The 17,727-nt window shown below is 37.8% G+C and overlaps 1 protein-coding gene and 1 non-coding gene across 2 annotated transcripts; both read right to left on the minus strand.

Moving 5' to 3' along the window:
- Positions 1-2,991: 2,991 nt before the first annotated feature.
- On the minus strand, positions 2,992-3,075 carry TRNAL-CAA. The gene has a single exon. It is a non-coding gene; the product is annotated as a tRNA-Leu (tRNA).
- Positions 3,076-5,908: 2,833 nt separating this feature from the next.
- Positions 5,909-8,634, minus strand: LOC103705916 (NAD(P)H-quinone oxidoreductase subunit N, chloroplastic). The gene is made up of 4 exons (XM_008789823.4): positions 8,210-8,634; positions 6,444-6,560; positions 6,259-6,344; positions 5,909-6,128 (listed from the first exon to the last, which is right to left on the minus strand). The coding sequence occupies exons 1-4, from the start codon at positions 8,534-8,536 to the stop codon at positions 6,041-6,043; spliced, it is 618 nt and encodes a 205-aa protein (XP_008788045.2). The 5' UTR covers positions 8,537-8,634; the 3' UTR covers positions 5,909-6,040.
- Positions 8,635-17,727: the final 9,093 nt, after the last annotated feature.

A 17,727-nucleotide genomic window follows, 5' to 3' on the forward strand; every position in this document is an offset into this window, starting at 1 on the left:
GATTATTCTCTGTATATTGGGTTGGCCTATATATATTTGACCCTTCTTAGATTTCGTGATGGTCGGAATTTTGCGCAAACAAACTTTTTTTTTTTTTTGGTTATATGGTTGATGCATAGCTCTCCCATAAAGCAATCACCGTATTTAGACTATAAATTTAACTAGCAATATGTAGAGAACCATCTTCAAGATAATCTATTTATTTAATATTATGAAAATATTTATATTTTTTTATTAGTTACTATTATAATTTTTTGCCTAAACAGCTTGCGCATATAATTGAATAGCCTTCCAATTTTGTTTTTTTCTAGCCGGCACAAATTGTTGAAGATTTCTATTTATTTGCATGAGATCTATTTTACCAAATCTTTACCATGTCTAAAATTAAATTGAATGTAAAAACATGCTGATATATATCTCTGTGTGTGTGTGTATATACATACATGTATATAGACACAGAGATGTATTATAAATTAGGGGTTTTAATAAAGAATAGCATTGGACGGTGACAGTGTCAAATGAAAATTCTTGAATCCTAATCATGAAAAATTGCATCAAGGTATATGGCAAGTTTTAAAAAGTTGTGCAATTCATACATGCGCCCAATTCATTGGGGTAGTTGAATTTAGGCGAAAAACTTATTAACAAACATATCTTGCTACATGGGAAAGTTCTAAAAAATTCCTATTGACTTAAGTTAGAGAAAATTCATTACCACCCATCTTCAGACCACCAAAGCTCCAGCAATACCAGGCTCCACTAATTTGCACTTGTTGAGTAACCTGTGCTCCCACCACAATACACATACATGCATGCGTGCGCACAAAATCATCCATCCTTTTTTCCTTTTAGGGGTATGTTTGGATGTTGTAAAATTGCTTAGAAAAACTCTTTTTTTTTGTTGAAAAATCTACTTTTCTGTTTGTCTATTTTGCGAGAAAATTAGCGAATTCGAAAAACTTCTGACTAACTTTATGGATAACTTTCCATCTCCATGAAAAAGACTTGATTTTTCTTGTCATTTTCTATGGATTTTTCTCACAACCAAACATATACTAAATACCTTCTTCCTTTCTTCCTTTTTCCTCAAGAATATCATTTAATCAAAGTTATTGACGAGGGTTCAAATGAATAGAGTATTAACTATGCCCTGATTGATTAGTTCAAACATACACGCAGATTTTCTTTCCCAATTCATTGAGTAGTGAGCGTGAATCATGTAATATTTTTCTCCTTGTCCTCAATCATGTAACTTATACCTTAAGAATGGTTGTTATTTTAAATCAGATTCAATAAGCCCTCAGATAAAATTTTTGTCACAAATATTCATCTATATTATATTCCACCTAACTTGATTAGGCAATAGGCTAAATCTGGGTCCAAATTAAGACTCGATGATGAAAGCTGGTAGTCTTGAGGCTCGGTTTGACCCAACTCATTTGCAAGCCTAAGATATATAAATAGTTGGTGAAAAAAATATCACAAAAATATTTTGAAATCATTGTGAATGCAATTCTTCTGTCACCAAATAGTAATTATAGATATATATATATATATATATTGAAAGGAAGCAAGACTGGGCAAAAGAAAATTAACCAACCGAAGAATAAACGCTTAGTAGTGTAACAGAGTTCATAATAAAATTTTGTCAGTATACAAAGATCATCAACAAACAAAATCCCTCAATAAGGCAGAAGCGCCAAAATTTGGCATCACACTTTTAATGATAAATTATTTTGACAGAATAGTTTTTATGACTAAAAAAGTCACTAACACTAGTTTAGAGACTGATGGGAGGCAAAATGGATCGTCCTGTTCTTGCATGGAACCACCCAATTTTTGCCGAGCATACCCCGAGCAAGTAATGACGCCCCGGCCCAAACCTGAGCGCCCTACAGAGTCGATCGAGAGTCAAAGAGGGCCCATCAACTGTAAGTACCTACAATGATGCCCTTCGAGCCAGGCTTGGGGCGCCTTGCAAAGTCGACCAAGAGTCCAAAAGGCTCCCATGACTGCAGGTATCTACAATGACGCCGGTCCCCTCAACCAGAGGCCAGTCCGACCTTGAACCTTGCTGAAGGCCAAGCCGACCTCAGCCAGATCTCTCCGCTGCCATGACCTCAGGGCACCCTACTGAGCAGACTTCAGAGTTGAGGAGGCTAGGCTGACCTCAGAGCCCGTCGAACCGACCTCACCAAATATATGTCGCGGCCTCTAAGTCGGCCCGACCTCAGCACCCTACTGAGCAAACCTCAGAGTTGAGAAGGTTAGACCGACCTCAAAGCCCGCCAAGCCGACCTCACCAAACATATGTCGTGGCCCCCAAGTTGGCAAGTTGGCCCGACCTCATCTCCCACTGAGTTGACCTCGTCAAGTATATGCTGCGGCCTCCAAGCAAGCCCGACCTCGCTCGCGGCCGCATCAACGTGCGTACCTATGCACGCGCCCACGCCTGCACACATGGTCGTGCATTACAACCTCACCGCACCATACTTTTCGTGCTGACCACGCCATGACGCGTTAACTAAGGACGACGCCATGCTGCCCCAGCCATGCTTGGTGTCAAGGACCATACCCTGCCACATCTGCCAAACGCCATGCCGTTTACAAGAACGGCCTACACCGTGTGCCTCAAGCAAGCCCTGGCTGCATGCCACCTAGTTAAAATCATCTTCTTCCATGATGAAGATAGGTCATACCTCCGTCACCTGGGCATCTTTGCGAGAACTATAAATAGCCCACATCAGAAAAAATATAACATATAAAAATATAGATTGTGAAAAAAATTAATAGTTTTTCCATCATCTAATTTTTATTTTAAATTATGTTAAATGTAGAGAAATACATTTTGCAAATTTAAAAGCTTTTCTCTTATCTAATTTCCATTTCAAAGAAAGAAAGGAAAAGAGTGTCGTACAAATTGAAGGTTTCCCTCATCTAATTGCGATTACGGGAAAAAAAATAAAAAATTAAAAATCGAGAAATTGTTTATGTCAGAAGTGGGATTTGAACCCACGCCCTCTCACGAGGACCAGAACTTGAGTCTGGCGCCTTAGACCACTCGGCCATCCTGACACCGGTTGTTACTTTCCAATTTTATTATATACGAACGGTTATAGAATAACTCATCCCTCCAAACCTTCGTCCTCTTTACTCTTTTTTATAAAGCGGCTTTACTTTTATTTGAGCCATCATGAGGCCATTTGCCCCCTTTTTTTTATATTTGCTGTATCTGAAATGTTATTAGATGTTGCAATAGATATATAAAATGTTGGATGTCAGATTATCATTGTTTTCGCTGAGTTTTGACATAGTCTTGTTTTCTTTTGTTTTTCCTTTAAGTTGGGATTTTTTTTGAAGAAAAATTTTTAAAGGAATAATGGAAAAATTAGGGATTGCAGTTCCATGGAAGCAATACTAATGGAGTTCTAGTGGAACCCACTGGGATGGTTTTCAAGGATAACACCTATTGAGTTTAATATCATATTTAGTGATATTTTATATTCAATTATCATAAAAAATAATATAGTTGGGTAACAGTTCATTTAGTGAGTTAGAATACTCTACATAGTCACACTTTCTTATTATCCATATTTTAAGACCAAGATACGTCTTGATGGTCATGGTAACATGGTTACTATGTCAATACTTATGTCTTTTAGAAAATCAATCAGCTTTAGTTGTGATCGCTAACTCATGTCATATTTGACCGTAATAATAAATAAAATATTGTCTCTAAAACGAAAAGATGCAGCATCCCCAAAATCTCTCGAGCGAATAGTTTATATGCTCACACTAAAAGAATCTAAATTTTATCTGATTGAGTATAATACCTAATAAATTCGCAAGTCAACAAAAGCATTCGAACACAGTCAATGATAGCAAAACTTATATGTAGTTTTTCTTTTTTTGTTGCTTTTTTCTTGTTTTTTATTTTATTTTAGCTTAATTTCTGTAGGGAGGTGGAGGGGAACCTATATATAATTTAGTTGAAGTTTTTATTTATATGATTAATCTTTCGTGTTTAGGTCATTCTAGATGACTTTGTGGTAGAACACTCTTCATGGATCCCAGAAATATGTTACTAAGAAATTAATCACCCATCACACATTTAGTTTTGTATTACTTGCAAATTTTGATTTACATATAATGCAGGGTCATTTTTAAAAGGCTTAATAGGTACTGGCCCGGTAAGAAATTGTGGCATATATTCAGACCTAGGGCTCATAATACTGCAACAAGAAAGATGCGACACGATTATAAATTAATCACACAAAACACAGAGTATATGGGAGATTTACGCGATCTGGCTTATAGCTTGGGTGAATCAATGGAGTCGATGGAGGAAATTAATGCTTCTATCCTGTGTGCACGAGTGGAGCCAGATGAGGCTCCTTGAGAAGAGTATGAAAAGGTGGCCCTCAGATAACGAAGTTTCCAACTCCAACTCATCGCCTTAAAATACTTCTTGGACAGGATTCAACTCGGAAAGCTGTAGCAAATCAAATGCGAAGAAATTTGAATGCTGCAGAGGGTTTAAAAAGTTCAGAATGGAGGCTCTACTTGCAGGGGTTGGAGGTATCTTTCGTTCGAAAGGAGGATTCACTTTTCTTTCGCACAAACCCACCATTAGATCACCTACTGCATGAATATTAAAGCACTCCAAATTTCATAATTCATCCATTTGTATAGATTTCAAAACAACCAATAATAGATTTATACGAAGGAAGATGAATACTTCCTTCATGCGAATGAGACAACCCCGACCCCACCAGCAGTGCATTGGTTCTTTGATGGGGCCTAACATCATCTCAAATAAACATTGTATACTATCACTATGCAATTAAGCAGCTATTTCCATTAAACTTCAAGTCACAATAGACTTATGAGATTACAATGTGTCCTTGAGACATAAGATGCCAATTTGTCGCACTCTCTTGATAATAAGAGACAAGCCAAACTTGGGCTATGTTTGCCGACAATCTAACCTATGACTTATCGGGTTGCCGGCATGTTAGATCAAGCGGATTGATCGGCGAGTTTGGTCTACCTAAGAAACAAGATTTGATTTTACCTCAGTAAACGGCCTTCACTAATTTCAACCAGAATGCAAATAATACAAAGGGATTAAGCATAGAGGAAAATAATAACCCACAGATAACCGAAACAAACTAATGAGATTAATTTCATAGGAATATTTGAGCTATGAGGAGTAAAAGAATTAATCATGATAAGAGGGGGGAGAATAAGTTGTTTCCAATGCTCCAATCATAACCTATTATGTCACTCAAATCTTATATAGAAGGAGGAGTAAGTCGACTCCATTGCTTGTATGTGGACTCGAATCACTCCCTTGATGATAGAAAGATGTCTATCGCCAACTTCACAACTCGATCGACTTCTATGCATGAAAGGGTTGATCCTCCACTTCATGGGTCCCTCGATCTCCACATGCCGACATGTTTGAACCTCCAATCCTCGATGTCCATGTAAACGTAGGATAAACCTCTTCTCCGAGTCACCTGATGTCGATGTAAGACTAAATTGAACTTTCCCTGCTCGGGTAGAATTGGAGTCACAACTATCGATGGTTGGAAAATCATTCACTACTAAGAAAGACTATGGATGCTGAAACCCTAGAAGAAGGTCATCAAAATAAATGCTTAATGGGCCGTTCCATGACCACTGTGTTTAATTATTTATAGATGTCGATTTTATCTTTTTCTTTGTTACTTCAAAATGGATCCACAATATGCACTGTTATTTTGATCAACAAGCCTTGGTCGGTCAAAAGCCCAAACATCCACGGCCTATCCATGTTGTTCAGTCCATTCATAGGCCTCCTTAGGCCAGCCTTCGTAGAAATTGGGCTAATAAAGAGCCCATCGCTATAAACCGCATTATTGCCTTGGAAAACAAAACAAAGAATTGAAATACTATATATAATCTTCGGCGACTTTAAATAGAACAACAAAAAGCACAGAATTACAAATTATAGAGACAAAAGCTCTAAATATCAGTTTCACTTCATTCTTTTAACTCATTGCGATGGCTGTCCAATTTGTGATTCTTCTTCACTTGAAGGAAGGCCTGCTATTTCTCTAAGTGGCTTCCAAACAAACTTCCTCCTGCATCAAAATAAAAACTACTCATCAGATTGTTTCCAAACAAAAGGGACTCAGAAGCTTGAACTAATGGCAAAAATCACTTATATATCCTCAAATGAACTAACACTTCTTCAGATGGAAACTTCATTACCAGTTACCACATTCTGCAATGACCCTGACTTTTGGGCGAAGGCTGGGAAGCAATGCGAGGAATTGTAACTCGGCCTTTGAGAGAACCTATATAAGAACAACCACCAAGGAAGGGCAAGATCTTAGTGGCTCTTAAGAAGTCATGGCGATATTTGAGACAGGATAGATAGAGGCAGAGAGCTTAACCTTGGCTTCAATTATCCATACAACAAGGCCTTTGGCATTTGGAGGCAATAAGGAGAGCCGGTAGTCCACCTCAGGAGGGAAGTACCATCTTGCTATGGGTTGCCGTCCCAGGTGCGGCTGCATTCGTTTTATTTTCAAGTTAGGCATGGGTGAGCGATGGAAAGTAAAAAAAGTTGGAAGAAAACGATGGGTGCATATGCTAATGTCTGATATCATAATCCATATGAGATTTTTTTTTTTTTGGATCTCATCGTGTGTCACAATCCAGAATCTCACTGAAAAATACTAGCCAGAAAGTATTTTTTGGTTTTGGATTTCTTAGTCTTGTATAATTACTCAAGATCTTCTACTCCTGATGTCCTCGTCAAACTAAGGGTTCAAATCCATTAAATCTAATCACAACCACAATGATCGGCTCGTAGTCAGCCTCCATGAATCCATGGAGAGGTATCCCCTAGTTCACATAGTCTTGGGTTGAGTTTGCTTTGATACTATATCATAACCCAAAACCTCACTCAAAAATGTTTGTTTTTTTGGTTCCTTAATCCTATATAAGTGCCCAAGATTTCCTTAACGACTAACCGATATAGGACTAAACACACGCCCCTATGGCTCCTTACATCATGTGTTTATTTAATTTGTTTTGGCAGGAATGGACCAATGCATTAAGAATTTAGAAAATAGCGGCGCCATGCATATGGGAACATATGTGATGCTTAATCTCATCATATACGTTTGCCTCATCCATTTAAAATCACGAACTCATGATCACAAATTTGGCATTTGAAAACAACATGACTATAGGTGATATTCATATTTTTTTAAAAAAATATAGATAAAGAATATATTTGAATAAGTAATAAAGCAATGTTTAAAAGATAAGAAAGGTGGGATTATTGAAAATCTATATTTTCTCTAATGTAGTATGCCCATTCATGTGAAAGCAAGCATGAAAGATGTAAGAGCAAAAAGCATTTTGAGAACACCACTAGCAGCAATCATATAGCAATCAATCTGTAATTTATAGAAGTATCTAAAATTAATCCAAATAAAAGTTCAGGAATAAAACAAGAATAACTAATTAATGCTTGTAATTAGGGCAGGCATAACCTAATGAATACATGTGTACATCACACACGCATGTCATATACATGTAATTGTGATTCATTCATCCAAGTTCTAATGCTTCTCCAATCTATAATGCCGCTAAAGTTGCAGCATGAGAATGCATGTGGACGTGAAAACCCCTATATGGACCACTAACAACACCCTCTTTATATAAGGTCGCATCTAATAATCATTGAGAGAAGAATTCAGAAAGATCAGGCCGTCGAGGCTCTGCCTAGGGATATCTTGCTCGATGCTGCATATCGAGCAATCATCTAAATGGAACGCATGATTCATCTTAGGTATGAATGTTAAGCCATCTACATAGCGTTTATGGCTCTTAGGGGTGACTAGCAATCAAGCTCAGTTTGATGAAGCTTAAATATTTTGTCTCATTTGAAATGAATTGATTTCTAGCTTGATTTAGTATGGTCATGCGTTAGCTTGGTTCAAAATTAAACTCTAATTGAGCTTGAAATAATTGTAATAATAATAATAATTTAAAATTAATTTCAAACTAAGCACGATCAGATCTAAGTTCGATTCGACTCGGCTCTGCCTCCTAAATTCATACTCACTACTGGAAACTAAAGTTTTATAGGCAGCGCCTGTACTGTGATCTAGTAAGTGGGGAGGAGTGGATAAAAAGTAGTACGGACGGGGCAGACGGGGTGGATCTTGGTGAGGGTTGTCTCCGGGTCGCCGAGGCCGCGGGCGGAGAGGTCGAGAAAGCGGTAGCCCTGGTAGCGGAGTCGGGTCAGGTACCGACCCTCGTACCCGCCCTCGTGCGGCGGGTATATCGCCAGAGCCTTGTGATTCTCCACGTCCTCCAGGAACCGCCCAAGATCCGGCCGGACGAAATCTCCTCCAATGAAGTCCGCTAGCCCGCACCTCACCGTCGCTGCCGTCCTCCGCTGCCGCCGCCCGGCGGCCGGGGTCGTGGTCGTCGGGAATTGGGAGGCCAAGCGGAGCGCTGCGGTGGCCATTCTTCTCCTTTCTCTCCTTTTGTTCTCATCCGCGGCAATCCATCCAATGGGAGGATTTCTTTCTGCTTCCAGTGTTTTGGATGAGTGGCGGTGGAGTTGGGAGCAGGGACTTGCGGCGGGAAAGGGGATAAGCCGGGCCCCGCTTTATTAGCTTGCCATTAACGGGCCACGGACAAGCCTACGGACATATACCATGCATAAGATAACGGGCCTAGCTTGACTTGCCTGTCATAAGGCTTTTTTTTTTTTTTTTTTTCGCGCTAAAACGAGCATGTCATACTACACGGGTACAAATATACCCAGTGAAATCTGCAAAAAAAAAGGTCTCGAAATGTACCGGACAAGCCATCCTCACCAACCCATAGGATGCCTTCTGAGTGCCTGTCATAAGCTTTCACTTAGAGCTATCTTTGTCTCTCTCTATCTTAACCAAAAGTTTAACTAATAGAACTATATTTTCATTTAGAAAACAACATATGTATGTATGTGTGTGCATATATGTGTGCTTGTGCATGCGTTTGTGCGTGCATGCATGTACATATGGAAGTATGGAGAGAGAGAGAGAGCTTATCTTATAAGTTTGGAACACATCAGCACTTTAGCATGTTTGAGGCTCAAAAGGCTAACATAGGCTAGGGCAATGTTTCTGCTGTAACAGTAGAGAACTAGGTATGCTAAACTTGGCACAACCAGACTGATTACCTAGAATTGCGGCTAACTAGCACTTGATATGCATGCAAGGCTCTGGATTTAACTGACCACGAATTGCCCATTATCCAAAAACATAACAACACGAATTCATATTATATGTATAATATGGAGCGTCTAACTTGAAACAAAGAAAAGAAAATTGTCGGGCTATTTGGCTTAAAAAATATTAGTTCAAACTTTTCTCGGGTTTAAGCATGGAAAGAAAGATCAACCACATGCGCTACCATATTTTATGGAGATGTTTAATAGTTAAGCTAGACTATTAATTTCATGGCTCGGATCCACCTAAATTGGGCTTGGTCTTGGGTTTGTCTCAATCAATTGGGATGGTGTCAATCCTAGTCCAAACCCAAGCAGAACGGTCGACAGCTTCACTCTGCTTGGTGACAATCCGGTGCCTACATGTCAACATTGTAATGCTATCAACAAATTACAGCCAATGGTAGATGAATCCCCTTCGGATTGTTAAAAACCCGATATTGAAAATAAATAGGCTGTCAATTATGTTGGCTGGTAAAGCCATTTGGTGTTCATATTAGTAACTAGTCTAAATCTAGCCCTCATGCGATCCTGGATAGACAGCCACGAGTCCTAATTTTGAAACAAAAAGAAAAAGGACAAAAAAAAAAGGACTGTGGAACTGCTAAATGCCAAATAAAACCTCATTGTTAGAACGAGAATCACATTTATTGCTGGATTAAGATTTCTAAAAGGAAAGGAAAGCCCATAGCAGCTGCCACGCCATCGAGACAACTCAATTTTGTAGCTATCATAGACCAAGATGCGTGCACGACTTTAGCGTGCCGGGCCGGATCTTTTCACAAATGTAGCCACGAGCGCTGCTTCCCCTTTGGCGGGCGAATTTTTAAGCACATGGAGCCATTGAGGGGTCCATCTAATAGCCGTGCAGGCTTGGGTTAAGAGGGCGGCAAATGGATAAGATCCAAGGGAACAAACGTCCGCCATGGTTCAATGTTTCCACGTTGCCCAAAACCAATTACCTGTAGCCCATTTACTTGAAGCACAATATCAAAATTTATCGGCCGGTGCCCTACCATACTAGTACTAAATCGATATACAGTTTCATACTATACTGATATTTGAAATATCTTACCATTTTACACTGTACTATATGGTGTAAGAAAATTATACTGATATGAAGTTCGGTACCGAGGCGGCAATATGCTACAAGCTTACGTTCATATATATTTTATAATGAAAAATAATGTAAAGAGAGAGAGTGTGTGCGTGCTTTTAATATGGCTATAAAGATGCTCTAAAGGATTATATATATTTTATAATAATTTTCCTATGCATCTTTTTTTATTTGAGTTTACCTTCCTTAGCTGAATTATTAATGATTGCTCAAAACCACATCACAGATGGACCTTCCTATTTTAGTCAGCAGACGCCTAATAAACGGCCTTTGGTACGCTCGAGAAGTCGCTACATCAATTGTTCGATATATGTGATGATAATTCAGATGTTTTGGCTGCCTGATGTAGACCAGTGTAACTCTTTTTCAAAATCTTGATCTCATCATTTGCACTAATGAGATAACGGGCGTCATTTGGATGGATATAAAAAAAACTAGACCAAGCAGTCAACTTATGCAAGTAGGTCAAGCCATCCACCATTCTTACAACCCCTCCCCTACCCAAAAAAAGCTACATTTTTCCATTTTTAGAATAACTTATTTTTAAGGCATTTTTAATGCAACTTTGATATAAAGAGATGCTGCAACAACGTAGTTGTACCACCGTTTATATGTTCTGCTCCATCTTGCGGAACATATTAAATGAGCCAAATTTAGCTTCTAAAGTATTTTTTTTTTCCATTTTTGCATCTATTAAACTTCTTCGAAATATTCGCATGTTTATTCTTCATAAGGATAAAAACTCAACCTATATGAGCTGGCTTGCTCAGGCTAAAAATAGAGCTAAACCTAGTTACAATGGTTGGTTGCCTGGATTAGGCCCAAGCTGTACTATTTCGAGTCAATATGAGCCAAGCAAATGCAATGCCACCTAATAGTGCATAATCAAGACAGATGTCATTTTTACAGTCGTCGAACTATACACTTTTTCTTCTCTTTGCTTTTTCTAAAGGGGGACCAGATGATTCCCATCAAATTTAGTCGAATCAGGTCCACCAGCTCAGCGGTGGATCAGTCCAACTACAGAGCAACACTCGCAACCACGCTTGCATCACTTGAATTTTCTTCAGCTTTTAGTCCCTATGTTTGTAACTGTTGCTTCGTGGTTGGATTGGATATGGATATAGATATACGTGGACACATTCTAATGTGCTGGAAGAATTAGACTTCTAAGGCAGTTTAGACAAGCAGGTCATTTTGGAGGCCCAATGGCATCAAGATCACTAAAGATGGCACTTAACTAGCTACGGTTGTTCCCGTGGCAAGACTAAATAACATATGCATGTCCACTTCCTGCTACTTCGTTTTCTTCCATGCCAACGACATCCATCCTTCTCCGAGGACTTGTTGAGATGGTCTGGTACGTTTTGCATTGTACTTCACGGAGAGGGTCTAATTTTTCAAAGCAAAAATTTTCTGTGCATTGTGGTCATTGCTATTCCTGAAAATAGCATAGACACCAGCTTTAGAGCATGTTTGATTAGAAAAGTTAGACTCTAAAATGGAGATAAGAAGGAATAAATTTCATTCTGGCCATTTGGTTGAAAAGAATTCCATTCTGATTCTCATTTTAGAAAAGAATAAGATGCCACAATCCTCCAAAACTTAGTTCCCACTCTTTTATAGTATTAAAATATTATTTTGATTTCAATCACAAACCAAACATGTCGGAGAATATAATCGTTTTGATTGTCTTTCTAATCCATTCTGATTCTGATTTTGATTACAGACCAAACATGCCAAAATGGGGGCGGCATTGAGAGGAAGAAGAAGATGGAGAGGAAGAGGGAGAGGATGGGTGAGAGAGGAAGAGGTGGGATGAGGGTTTTGGAAAAAAAAGTGAGATTTAAATGGGGTATTTTGGTTCAAAAAACAGCTTTCCGATAAAGTTGAAAACAGCATTTTCGGAAAGCTCCAAATTGGAGCTTCTCTCCAAAAATTGTTTTCAGCTTCCCGCAAAAGCTTTCCGAAAATTTTACCGAACACCATTTTTTATCTAAAAGTACTTTTAGAGGGCCAGAAAGTGCTTTTGGGCCCTCCAAAAGCTCCCCCAAATAGGGCCATAATCTTTCTATGAGGCTGTTTAGAGCGTTCATGTTCTCTTTAAATTGCTCATAGGCAGGACATAACACTATCTAATATTATTAGGTTGATTAATTCTCTTTGATTATTTGGTTGCACACGAAACAGGAAGAGGACCATCAAAAATCTATGAAATAAGAGGTCTAGGTAGTGGCACTACTCACTTGATGATGTTATCGCATTGACCTCTCAGCTCTCCATCATGAGAGCAATAGAGACATGAGATGGAAGAGCGATATTATCTTGAAAGCTTGTATTCAACTGCATCTATTATTATCTGAACTTGTGTTTTTCACCAAAGGTAGTCCTGCTTTATATCAGAGAGCTCAGCTACAAACCGTCTTAGGGCCGTGCAGTCAAACTGAAAGAATAATAGAAATAATGGCCATTAGTTGACATTACCACTGTTCGTTCAATTAAAATAATATTTTATAGTTCATATTTTGTAGATATAAACATACCACACCATGTATTTGTGGGCATGTCATGATTTATACTATAAACTAGTGAATCTTCTTGAAGACGTCTAAGTTCTATCAAGTACATTTTGCCTTTCATCTTTCTCTTTTTGTTCTCCTGCTCTAGAGGGATTTTTTTTTTTTTTGAAGTGTGGTGGTTCACAAGGATACAGTTAGAGATTAGACGTTTGAAATGGAGTGAAAGAGTTTAGAGGGATTTTTTTAAAGAAAGTCATAAGGATCATCTGTTTATTATCTTTATTTTTTTTTGAGAAAACTATTTCTTGCTTTTTCTATCTATCATTATCTCAATAAACTATATAATTTTTTTTTCTTATTTTGCTTGACAATGAATACTGTTCTCAAAAAATAAAAAGGTTTGCATCTTAATAAGATTGCAACTTAGTGGTGTTAGGTATGGCAACAAGTCGGATAGGTTATTATTTTTATCCATCTCATACTCATCTCGAGATAAGGCCAAATAGGACAAGTAGAGTTAGACAAGATAGATTAGAGAGATTAGACAGGTTAGACAGGTAAAACTACAAAACTCTTTTCATCCCACATACAAGTCAAACAAAGAAAAAAGAATATAAAAATAATTTTAGTAGTTTACACAATATTTAAAAAGAGTCGAAGGCATGAAGCATAACAAACTAAAATTTCAATAATAATAGAAGCATAACAAATAAAAATATTATTTTTTATTAAGTTTAATGTCCTTTAAATTAAAAATCGTAATTAACTAAGATATGAACAACTAAGTATAATGGCATGTAACCTTTTACATATTCAATCTTTCTTATGAGTAGAGCATTAGAACAAAGGATGGAGAGGAGATTCATGAAGAGTTGTGTATGTTTAGATTAGGTTCGGGCCTGATTTTACTATTGCTCACACTTGCCCAGTATTTACTATTGGTCAGATAAAATCTGCCCCATTAAAATCAGATTAAGTCGGATATCTAATGGAGTAGCGTAAATCATTATTCTTAAGTGGTGCTGACGGCAATTTTACACTACAAAAGATGCATAGGAGTCATGTAACTTTTCTCTCCCAACTTTCACTAGCAACTCTCTCTCTCTCTCTCACACACACACACACACACAGAGAGAGAGAGAGAGAGAGAATTTGACAAAATCTAATCCAATTCATTAATGTGCTATGAAATAACTATAAAAAAATCAAATATTCTATTGAAGTTGAAGATGCAGTTACAATCAGATCAAGAAAAAATGCAGTTACTACCATATCAAGGTGAACTAAGACTTCTACCAAACACACTCCTCTATTTATAAATTAAGCTTGTAGAGATGCGCATCTCTAAAAATTTGGACTTGGATGGTTCCAGTATGAGATATCAAGAAGAGAACAGACAGAAAAGCCACACAAGAATCCTGGTTATTACTGAAGGGTATGATCATCCGTTTCACCTGCTGAGGGTCGCCAAAGCCCAGGTTGGGATACACAAAGGGATATATCGAGCATTTTATCTCCCTTAACCTGACCGCCACCTTGCAAATTCCACGGAATCTACCCCTATCACGGGCCCCACCACATTTTGGAAAAATCCTGCCGTGATATTCCCTCATGTCACCTTCCTTGTCCTGTCCGACCGCCGACAAAACTGGCCCATTTTGCCGTTCCTTTTTTTTTCCTTCCTCCTCTTTCCACGAACCAGACGAATCCTAAAACATGGCCAGATTCAACGGAACCAATGAACCCACCTTCGTCGTGTCTCGTCTCAGCCCTGGCGAGAAGGAACGAGAGGACGCATGAACTCCCAGGCGGCTAATTTTGCCACCAGAATTTTGTTTGCTAAATGGGATGAGAAGTTTCCCAGGCAACTTCCTATTGTACATCATTTTCGTGCATTAAAGTCTTTAAGAGTTTTCCTTGGCTGGAGAGACGACGGTGCTCGTTCGGGCCTACATGAACTAAAGTCCGGCCTTTCCAACCTTCGTTTTGGGAACGTAGGAGTTCGTCACAATTTGGAAGCTGACCTGACCCATCACCAAACTAATCATTGTTATCAGAGCCCATTGGAGATCTAACATTTGTGCATCATGCCAGCAACTGGAGGCATCTAGACTAGCTGTAAGGTTTGATATCTATTATGTTTCTGATGCAGGGCATGTACATATTTTTTGGTACTCATTAGCTTAAAATAAGTTAAAGATGGCTGTCCAAACTTGAGATTCACGTGCAAAATAGCTGATTCCTCCTCTGCCCTTTAAGAGCCGTATTCTGCCCACTTGCCGATGCAATTAAAAGATAAAAGAAAACTTTCAATCGAACCACAATATGATCTAGAAAGATTACTGGACTTGACGTGGACTACTTTTGCTACTATAAGTATTTAAGAGGATTGCCAAACTTGATGTGGATCACTTTGACCACTACGAGTATCTAAAGGGATCACTAAACACGATGTAGAACAATTTGGCTACTACCAGTATTTAGGAGGATTACCAATCTCGATGTGTAATATTTTGGCCATTACGAGTATTTAAAAGAATCACTAGACTTGGCCACTATGGATAACTAGTAGAATCATCAGACCTGATGTGGATTACTTTGGTCATTACGAATATTCAGGTGGATTACTAAACTCGATGTGGAATATTTTGATCATTAGGCGCAGGGCTGGATAGAATTCAGGAGCAAGATTTGCTATACTAGAAAGCTGAGTTACGTGTCAAACTGTTGGAGGTCATAATTTGGTCATATGATGTTTGATTGAAATGATCGTTTTTCAAAAATTGGATATCTTTTCGATATCTACAACTAGCTAAGAGGTTGAATTAGGATAAAATTCTACCATTTAGATTATGAAGGCTGAAACGGACCGGTTAAATCGAAAGTTTCGTTTTCGGGTAAGACTTTGATCAAGCGTAAGGTAAAATTGATGTTAAAGTCAAGATCTATCTTCTCAAGATTTTTATCTTTTTTAGAAATTTTCTACTAGTAATATATTTTTTAGAAAAGAAAATCTTAATAGGTTTACGAAGGGGAATCCGACCTAAATTGTATTAGGACGGACCTCAGATTATAAATAGAGGCTACATATCTTATTTTTTTATTCATCATTGAAAAAAAAAAACTTAAAGCTTTACCTTTGATTTTTTTATTTTTTTTAGTTATTTTTTGAGAGATTTAACTTAAGTAAATTGAAGAAAAACCTTTGTTCTCCTCAATCGGATCAGTGTGAGACTGGCTTGCATAAAAGAGCGGAAAAAAGTTGGGCTAAAGTGGATCGGACCACGGTGGAATAGACTGGACAACAGAAAAGAGAGCGGAAAAAGTTGGGCTAAAGTAGCACAGAAATCTCACAAAAGTTGATGTGCGGCATTTCTTTACAATTTTAAAATTCCTTTTATCTAAGAAGACGTCAGAAACTAGATTTCTTAAATTTTTTTAAAGCATTTTCAACTTTTTCTTTCCATTGAAATACTTTTTAGATAATATTATAAAATACTCATTTTCTTTAGAAAGTGCCTTTTTGTCTTCAAAGTTTCAGAAATATATAATTTTTGGGGTAGCATCGAATACGCCTCTGAGTATTACTTTTCCATTGCACCCCTTAATAATATTGACAGCTTGCACTGTTATATCTTAAATTTTCGGAAAAGGATAAAATAGAGGCGTTATATGTTATTGTTTTATAATCTCTGATTCCTACTTGAACTTTTATAAAATAGCTCCAATTCATAGTATTTTCATGAATCACCAAATACAAAATTAGCATTTTGAACCCAAATTAAACTTCTATTAAAAAATCCAAATTAAACAACTAATTTTTATTAAAAAAAATAGCAGCTCGGTAGAGGCCCAACAAGCGGCAAAGTTCGATTATAGTCGGATCGGCGGAGTCCTAGAATGCTAGAGTTCAGCCAACAGTAGTGCCCGATGAGTTATGATCGAGTAATGGAGACAAGATAACCAAGGTGGTCAGTGTGTGAAACAGTACATCAGGTGGTGGTTCGAGTTGTGGACACAGATACAAAAGACGATCATGTAAGCAATGGTGCAGGTCTTTTAAGAAATAATCGAGAGACTCGAGATAGTAGAATCCAACAAGCAATAGACTTGCAGAGCGGTTGTCAGATGATGAATATGGAGATAGTAGCAGAGGCGGCTAAGAACTGGCACATGGAGGAGAGGGCTTCACACCTCCATTAGGCCACTTGGATGAGGAGAGTGAGGATTCTGATTGCTCTATTTAAATTTTGAATTTAGATTATTGAGCATGCATGTGAACTATTTTCAAAATGGAAAGATTTGTTGTATGACGGCTTTTATGTTCATTTGTATTAAATTTTAGGCCCTACTTGTTTAGGCTGCTATTTTTTTTTTTTTCTATTTTGATTTTTATTTAATTTTTTTTCCTTTTCTTTTCTTTCATTTTATATATTTATTTTATTTTTACAATATATATAATGAATTATTTTACTAAAAAAATTATTAGCTGGATTAGTGAATTTAAGATGAAACCATCCTCTCTATATGTATAAAAGCGCAACATGTGCTTGGATGATGATGCTAGATCTAGGATGGATTTGATCTATTTAATACTTTTTTTTATTTTAGTATTCTGCTTTTTAAAAAAAAAGTCTCCCAAAGGGAAAGATCCCTGCCCTCCTGGAAGACGCCAAAGGTGGCGGGCATAGTTGGAGAAACAGAGATAACATCGTCCCACCGTGACGTAACCTCAAAATAATTTTATGGGCAGTCGTTCGGTCTTGTACTTAGTGGCATAAATCGTTATTTTCTAAAGCTTGCAG

Source organism: Phoenix dactylifera, chromosome 12 (assembly GCF_009389715.1).
Source record: "Phoenix dactylifera cultivar Barhee BC4 chromosome 12, palm_55x_up_171113_PBpolish2nd_filt_p, whole genome shotgun sequence".
NCBI lineage: Eukaryota > Viridiplantae > Streptophyta > Magnoliopsida > Arecales > Arecaceae > Phoenix > Phoenix dactylifera.

Excerpts from the sequence above, each read along its gene's own strand:
- LOC103705916 (XM_008789823.4), bottom strand. The coding sequence starts at position 8,536 with ATGGCCACCGCAGCGCTCCGCTTGGCCTCCCAATTCCCGACGACCACG. Across the intron at positions 6,345-6,443 it reads TATGGATAATTGAAGCCAAG|GTTCTCTCAAAGGCCGAGTT; the intron begins GTTAAGCTCTCT and ends GTTCTTATATAG. Across the intron at positions 6,129-6,258 it reads ATTGCAGAATGTGGTAACTG|GAGGAAGTTTGTTTGGAAGC; the intron begins GTAATGAAGTTT and ends ATTTTGATGCAG.